The sequence below is a fragment of the Hippoglossus stenolepis genome, chromosome 6 (genome assembly GCF_022539355.2).
Source record: "Hippoglossus stenolepis isolate QCI-W04-F060 chromosome 6, HSTE1.2, whole genome shotgun sequence".
Lineage (NCBI taxonomy): Eukaryota > Metazoa > Chordata > Actinopteri > Pleuronectiformes > Pleuronectidae > Hippoglossus > Hippoglossus stenolepis.
The window spans coordinates 4,840,663-4,849,212 of NC_061488.1; the positions used below are offsets into that span (position 1 = coordinate 4,840,663).

An 8,550-nucleotide genomic window follows, 5' to 3' on the forward strand; every position below is an offset into this window, starting at 1 on the left:
TGTTTTCAACCTGTTTCTCATTTTATACTGTACTTGCATGAATTTGATGATTTGGTTTAAAGGTAAATATTCCGTGTAAAAGATGTATAACTTCATTTTCTCATGTTGACATAATACACGTATTTTAAATGCGAGGATTTGAGTTCCTGCAGAATGTGGAGTACCTGGTGTTGGAAGTGTGCTTGCGACATCTAGTGGACAAAGAACCTCATAGCTGGTGCAACGCACTTTGGGCAAGAGGATGAATAAACGAGCTGGGACTTCGGAGTTGAACTTTGCATGTTTCATTTTTTTAATAAGTTTATAGTTTTTCCATCATAGTTGATTGAATCACATTGAACACACATAACTGATAAGTGCAAACACGGCTTAAAAAATCTGCTGCAAAGAGAAAAGAATGAACATAAAAGCATCAATTCTTATAAATTGTGGAGCCCATAATACGCCTGATTTTCCGAATAAAGATCTGTACATGATTCTCTGAAAGATTTATGAAAATATTGGATAATCTGCCTTAGTTCCTGGATCTACATCTTAATCTGCATCCACAACTAAATATTATGGGTTGTTCTCAGGCCCAGGCCTCATCCCTCCACTAATGAAGAAGTTCCTCTGCAGCTGACAAATAAACCAACAAACCCACACACACGAACAAACACACACGGGTGAAGACATAACTTTCTTGGTGGACGTAAATAAAGGTTTAAAGATGCAGAGGAACGTCAAAGAAAAAGTTCTACAGCAATATGACTCTCATGAGACAGTTAGCTTAGCTTAGCACAAAGACTGGAAACAGAGGGGAACGGCTAGCCTGGTGGTTCTTACACGGCTGGTGAGAGGATGTTAAGAAATAGTTCGGCCTCTGTAGCTTCCAATGAATCAAAAATAGGTCGATTTTATATATTTTGGTTTGTGCTACAGACAAATTACACATGTAAGCTTTAGAGGAGGTGACAGGTGGATTTTCGAAGGCCTACTTAGGAGTGAGCCGTGCTACCTCCACCTCGGACACCTTACTTAACACACAGGTAAAGTTTCAAAGTCACAGAGGACATTGGGTGCTGCAGAAATCTCCCGACTTAAACAGCCGGTAGGTGTTGACCAGCGGGAACATGGTGACCGAGCCGACCAGTGAGCCCATCTGTGATGCGGCTCCGCACCAAACCAGGGCGCTGTGGCTGCGGTCCCTCAGGATGACAGCCACCATTACTTTGACGTAAGACGTCGTTCCAGTGAACAAGAGCCACGACAGCACCTGGTCAGAGCACAAGAGCAAAGTGGATTCAGCAGTTCGTCTAGATGATGATCTGGAAAATCTAAATCAGACTATGTTGATATCTCAACGTAATCATCTGTTATGGCCGTGAGCAGAGTTGCTGTGTTTCCCCCATAAAGCCGCACAACCTCTTTCACTTACAATGATCACCTCTCCCCCCACAGTACCCTGCAGCAACGGACATGGACTCATGGCAGCCATAGCCATGTTGTAGCTGCCAAATCCTGCCCCAAGCATCGACAGCCCACCGAGAAACACCAGTGACCTGAGAACAGTAGGTTAGTTATCAGCAGTTGTTTCTGGGAACATGATTAGAGATAGTTGGAGCAAAAGAGGTCAAAGATTTTTTCAAATCTGTTTCCTGCTCATGGCCACTACGAGATCACTTTTTATTGACCTTCCTATGTAAGCAATGGGGGAATAAAATTAAAATTTATGGTCCTGGATTTATGCTAAATTATTATCCAAAGTCCAGTTTCAAAGATAATATAAGACTTCACTGGTCTGAATTATTCTAATATAAAGTTAAATTACCTCTTATTGTTTTCATAAACTTTGCTCGCTTCCTTAACTGCAGTGAATAGAAACACAATAAGGGAATTTTCTACTAAATAGACGATAACTTTAGAAGATGCATCTATTACCTTTAGCGCTTAAGGGTCGTGCGCCTCAAGCCCCTATTTAAATGAAATGATAGAAACCAAACCCACTTTTCGTTAAAGAAATAAACACTAATGCACTCGTCCTGCTGAAGCTGTCAGATAAAGATTCTGTTGCACATAACAAGGGTCGATCATCATTTTCTATCATAAAAGGACAAGGAAGAGACCTCTTGATGGTCAGTGACCCTTTTTCATTGTAAACTGAAAGACTCTGTAGAAGACACCATTAAATTCTACCTGTTTGGGAAGAACATTGCGACGGTGCATGCCACTGGGTTGGCCACTGACGCCAGAGCAGCCGACAGGTGATAGGCAAGGTTTCCGTACGGCATACAGGAGTACGTCTGCACAGAGGGCAGCACGCCGTTGGTGGCAGCATTAACCAACACCACCAGAGTGTAGATGAAGGTGAGCTGGTACGTGGAGAGTTTGGGAGTCTTGCCCTTGACTTCACCCTCACCCTGGCCTTTCACAGCCACTCCATCAGTGTCTGCTCCGGGGTTATCCAGGCCGGAGCTGACAGTTCCCTCAGTGTCTGGCATGAGGTTCTCAGTGGACAGCTCGAATGTTCGGGGAAGTTTGTTCAGAGCGATAAAAGCTGCCAGGCTCACGGACATCATGACTGTGAGGAAGGCGAAAAACACCTCGATGGAAAAGTTTGGAGGAAGATACTCAGTGTGTGAGATGGACACGTTTCCGTATGTGTGGTTTCCCTCCGTCTGATTGGAGATGACACACCTTGCGATGCCCACACCTTGTGCCAGAGCGACTACGCCAGGAATGAAACCACTCAGCCCTTCTCCGAGAAAATACGTAGTGAGGTACTTTGCTGGGAGCTGCGTCATGAAAGGCATGAAGGTAACTGAGGAGGTGCAGTCCACCAGAGAGAGGAAGAAGGTGATGATGAAGAAGGCCACGCTGTATGATGCCCCAGCTACGACCGTTGTTGTGTCCCAGAAGACAGCCAGCAGGATGCAGGACACAACACCAATGGAGAGGACGGTGTAAATGACCACACGCTCTTTGTGAGGACCCGGGCACAGCTTGTGCATGAGAGTAACCAGCAGAGGTCCCAGGTTGGCCAGCTGGATGATGACCGTCAGGTACGAGGGGAGATCCCAGCCCTCGGGGAGAGAGTTGACGATGAGTGGCAGTTCCACCCACAGGCCGTTCACTGCCACCCAGGAGCCCAGGCCGAAGGCACAGGCCAGCACGTGGATGAGCAGAGACATGCTGCAGCTGGATCAGTCTGATGAACCCCTGACGACAAAATCCTTCCACCTCTGCTGTGGGTCATACCTACAGGACGAGAGAAACCAGAGACATCACAATAACAAACCTGATGTTTGCTGTGGAGAAGCGACACTGAATCTCTGTTTGTTGACTCCAGAATACCTCATAGATCACATGAATCACACACTGTAACTTATTAAATCCAGAGCTCAGAGCCAGTGGTGATTTATTGGCTCGAATTTTCATCTTGAGTAAATGTTCGACCAGCAAAATGAGCTCAAAGTAAAAGAAGTACTTGTTCTGCACCAGAATGGCTCCTGTTACTAACTTTGAATTACTATATGATATTATAAATGCTTATAACTGGCCACTACGAGATAACTTTTTATTGACCTTCCTGTGTAAGCAATGAGGGAATAAAATTTAAATTTATGGTCCTGGATTTATGCAAAATTATTATCCAAAGTCCAGTTTCAAAGATAATATAAGACTTCACTGGTCTGAATTACTCTAATATAAAGTTCAATTACCTCTTATTGTTTTCATAAACTTTGCTCGCTTCCTTAACTGCAGTGAATAGAAACACAATAAGGGAATTTTCTACTAAATAGACGATAACTTTAGAAGATGCATCTATTACCTTTAGCCATGATATGGTCGGCTCCAAGCCCCTATTTAAATGAAATGATAGAAACTAAACCCACTTTTCGTTTAAGAAATAAACACTAATGCACTCATCCTGCTGAAGCTGTCAGATAAAGATGTTGTTGCACATAACAAGGGTCGATCATCATTTTCTATCATAAAAGGACAAGGAAGAGACCTCTTGATGGTCAGTGACCCTTTTCATTGTAAACTGAAAGACTCTATAGAAGACACCATTAAATTCTACCTGTTTGGGAAGAACATTGCGACGGTGCATGCCACTGGGTTGGCCACTGACGCCAGAGCAGCCGACAGGTGATAGGCAAGGTTTCCGTACGGCATACAGGAGTACGTCTGCACAGAGGGCAGCACGCCGTTGGTGGCAGCATTAACCAACACCACCAGAGTGTAGATGAAGGTGAGCTGGTACGTGGAGAGTTTGGGAGCAGCCGGCAGAGTCTTGCCCTTGACTTCACCCTCACCCTCACCCTGGCCTTTCACAGCCACTCTAAATGCTTATAACTGATGCATCAATGTGTAAACAGCACTTTGTTGTCACCGCTGCTCGAGATGGAGGAAGCTGTAACTATGTTATGTACAGTTCAGTGGTTTGGACAAGTGGCTCCCAACCTCAGGGTCGGGACTTTTTAAAGGGTCACATGATGAATCTGAGAGTTCCTGAGATGATTCATTTGAGAAGAGACAAGAAACAAAACACTGCTTTGCATTTATTTATCTTCATTTTTGGTTGTGAAATATTAAATAATTTTACTTCTAATTGAAACTTACTGTGGAATGACTCTTTAAAGGGGAATTCCACTTCCATCTTCCTCCAACAATCCGAGTCTCAAGAAATGAGAGTGAAACCCAATATTTCCCATATCTATTTCGGCTCACATATCTGGAGAAGTGTCCATCTAATCTGCGTCACACTTGGCATGTGTATTGTTAAGGGCCAGTGGAAGTGCAGAGTTGAATTTCGTGCGATTTGGACACACGATAAGTTCAATATTAATTATAAATAATAAAGCACGAAGAAGTGCCGCTTCAGGGTTCTGTGGACTGAGTTCTGCAGCAGGTCTTGATTTGCTGTGGCTCAATAACCGCAGGTCACTTTAACAGCTCCAGAGAGAGAAGCTGCCACCGGCATCACCACAGGTCAAACAGCCCGTTCCAAACAGGCAGGTTTACAACAGGCGCTGCACTCGTTGATGTAACGAGTCAAGTCAAGGACAAGTGTGTTTCTATCAGAGACCAATCGGGTGGAAAATCATGCTTCTCCTAAACCAGCGTTGTTTCAGTTCACACACACAGAGGACGCCACTGGTGTGTGACAAGCAGCTGATTCAATTATCACATCCCTTTTGCACATTGTTGAGGAATCCAACAAACCATATGTGCTGTCATGCTTTGTTTCTCGACTCGCTTGTGGCTTTCCACGCTGATCTCATGATGGCGGACTAACCAAGTCAGACAATGTCATGTGCAAGTGCCCATGTGACTCATACACGTGTGTTCAACAAAATCCAGTCACCAAAAATACAAGGAAACCCAATTATTGTCACTTGAGATCCTGGAAAATCTAGTCTAAGAACATAATCTCATGTTCTCAGTTTACTGTTCACTATACTGCAGGAGAACAAGCTGCGTTTCAGACGTGGACGTGTACTCACAAGCGTCTTCAGCCCCTGGAGGTGTTCAGTACGTCTTGCTGTCAACTTGTGTAGAAGTTAGTGACAGATCTCCCTTGGCCGCTCTTACACACAAACACTGATGGGAATCACATGGCTTCTGGGTAGGTCAGAGTCCACTGCAACCACTGATCAGCCACAGTGGATAACAAGAGGACAGTGTTTCAATCGACCGAGATTCCTCCACTGCACACACCTCTTAATAGAGGTCATGTCAGGGAAGCACTTCGAGGTGCACTTGATATTTTTACATGTGCAGAAAAAACAAAATGTGCTGGAGCGGTAGGAAGATGAAGATCACAGGAGGAGGTTGAGAATTTAATGTTGAATTCAAAACATTACAGGATATGGTTTCATAAAAGATATTGAAAATCTGAAGGACAAAGCCCACAGGCTCCCAGGGGCCTGTAGGGGGTGATATTGACTTAAGGGATTTTGAATCAGAGAAGATAACCTTCCTTCTCAGAGTCAGACATATAACACACAGACAGGAAACACATATTTTTAGAATTGGTTTGACGTAATAATTGTATTTAGCCAAATCACAACAGCAGATCTGTTGAGCTCTTTACAGCGTCGTCCTCTCCTTTACTGGCTTTAACTTTCCCTGTAATCTTACTGGTTTTCCAAATACACCTGTGTGTTGTTATCAGCACGTTTTAACAAACACATTTTCCCTCCAATTTTATCCATAAGGTCAAACTCCAGAGAAGCAGCTCTTGTGCCTGCAATGCCCACAACTGGCCAGAGGGGCGACATGCACCATGTGAACTGTGTCTCAGACCTCAGGAGGTTCATTTGTTGATATCAGACAGTGACTGGGATGGTTTCAAGTCTTGTGTAACAAATGGTGGCTAAATTAGTTCAGGGAAGTAAACACTTCTTCATTTCTCCTCAGCAAACATCACTCTCACCACCTGCCTTCAACAGCTGGACTCACTCACAGGACTGGTTGTGTTTAAAATAGCATTATTTCCCTTTTTCCAATTAAATAATATTTATTTGTATGGCACTTATCTGAACAAGGTTACAAAGTGATTCACAAAATCTATGGCAAAACAAATGAATGTCTGAAAGGGCATTTCAGTAGCCAACAATTTCATATGGCCCTTAAAGGATGTTAATAAGGATAAGGGGATAAAATAATGATAATAACAATAATAATGATAAATCTCTAACCTCATCAATCGATGGCCGGATCTGCTTCTCTTTGGCGATGCGTCTGATGTCAGATGGTGGTGGTGATGATTATGATGATTATACCCACCATAGTATCATCATCCAGATTTTAACCAGTCAGTCTTGAGGGGAATAGTCTTCACAGGAGTCCGTTTTGGAAAAGAACTGCTCACAGCAGTAGGATGCAAACTTTGGTCCATGTCTCCTCGGGAAGCACAGAGAACACGAGCAGAGAGAGGCTGTTGTACCGAGGTAACTCAATGATTTCATGTTGTTGGTCGTCAGGCATGAACTGGTTCCACGTTAACCAGCGTAGCGAATGTGCTTAATTCCTTTTGTTTGCTTTTCATGACCTGAAACTCAGTTAATCTAATCTTCCTGGAGGGGTTTTGCAAACACAGCAGCATATTCAGATCTCACAGACGGCTTTTCTTGTTACAGAGAAGTTAAATTCGGTGTTTTCCCTTTTCCTGCTTGCACAGACAGCAACACCATGCAGATACACGGCTGTGCAGAAACAGCTCAGATGTTTCAGATTGCGTTGGGACAAAAAGCTGACACTTTGGAACAATTGTACTTTGTCCAGTGCTGGCAGCTCTGCAGTGGCAACACTCGTGGGTGTTGTCAGGAGAAAACTGCCTTCAGGGCTTTCTGGCTGAAAGGCTTACAGGCAGAGAAGCTTTCTTCAGTTTTCTGTCACTGTTTGTTGAAGTTAAAGCAACAGAACTACTTAAGCTTAGTAAAAGATCACGGTTTACATCTCAATTCTATATTATAATGTATAACAAATAGACTTTGAGTTTGTGTTCACAATAGAAAAGTGACAAAGTACTCAGCATAGGCACTGACAGTCATACTATCAGCTCTGTGGTTCTCTACCCACAGGTTGCAAAACTAAAAGCTAGTCAGTAGTTAGTGTCTGTTCACCATAATAATATAGCTCCTACGTTTGCTAACATTTGATAATCTTCACTAAGCATTGTAGTAAATCTGAGGGTGAAGTGCTGGACAAATAAACATTTCGACCTGATTATGGTGCTGAATTTAGAAAAAGAAGATAAGGGCTCATCCAAGGTCTTGACGTTTATCTTGACGTGAGCAACATGTCTAAATTTCACAACAGTCCAAACCAAGCATTACACTCAAAACCGCAAGGGAAACTCATTGTGCCTTAAACTGGTCTGAGCTTGCATCACATTTCCAAAGAATCCACTTGGGTCATTCGAGTACACACGTTATATATAAACAAACACTGCACATGGTTCCGGTCGCTCTGCAGTAACGCTGCGTTTAAACTTTCACGAGTGATCTACGACAACACAAATGCGTGAAGTAAGATTTATGCAAGAAATGGAGAAAGAAACACAAGTTGTCACGTGAAGAAGCAAAGAACAGTTTCACAGGTCGGATAACTCCTCTGACGTTACACAGGACCAAAAGAGGTAGCTGATTCCACTTCTACTTTCAAGCATGGTTTAACTGGGACTAATGCAGAGCTACAGCAGATATGCAGACTATGCTCATATAGATATTTAGATCAGATATAGTGGTGTAGATAAGAATGTTCACTTTGGACAGTTCTTACATAGAAGGAAAGAAAACGTGAGGTCAAGGCGACCACTTCTTGGCACTTTGCCGAGCTGCAGTCGTGCATTTACTTGAAAATAAAGTGTGCAAGCCCATGTCAACGCACGCCGAAGTAAATATTTCATTAGACATCTGACCACATGACAAGACATTCTAAACATCATTTGCCAGGTTCAACTTGGTTTGCATATCAGGGTTTGGAGGTGAAGAAGATTATCTCGTGATTTACAGCAACACACCGTCTGGTGAACCATGTGCAACTGTGTTAAGTGGCTGT

General features: G+C 43.3%; 1 protein-coding gene across 1 annotated transcript; it reads right to left on the minus strand.

Annotated features, from left to right (window-relative positions):
* Window positions 1-268: 268 nt before the first annotated feature.
* Window positions 269-7,176, minus strand: slc52a3 (solute carrier family 52 member 3). The gene is made up of 4 exons (XM_047340358.1): window positions 6,687-7,176; window positions 2,176-3,237; window positions 1,418-1,541; window positions 269-1,255 (listed from the first exon to the last, which is right to left on the minus strand). Exons 2-4 carry the CDS (start codon window positions 3,168-3,170, stop codon window positions 1,043-1,045), a joined length of 1,332 nt encoding a protein of 443 aa, XP_047196314.1. The 5' UTR covers window positions 3,171-3,237; window positions 6,687-7,176; the 3' UTR covers window positions 269-1,042.
* Between the last annotated feature and the right edge of the window lie 1,374 nt (window positions 7,177-8,550).

What these genes read in the sequence shown, in the direction of transcription:
- slc52a3 (XM_047340358.1), bottom strand. Translation starts at nt 3,170, where the DNA reads ATGTCTCTGCTCATCCACGTGCTGGCCTGTGCCTTCGGCCTGGGCTCC. An exon ending in GCAATGTTCTTCCCAAACAG is followed by an intron (nt 1,542 to 2,175) that starts GTAGAATTTAAT and finishes TACTGTTCTCAG; the next exon opens with GTCACTGGTGTTTCTCGGTG. An exon ending in TGGGGGGAGAGGTGATCATT is followed by an intron (nt 1,256 to 1,417) that starts GTAAGTGAAAGA and finishes TGCTCTGACCAG; the next exon opens with GTGCTGTCGTGGCTCTTGTT.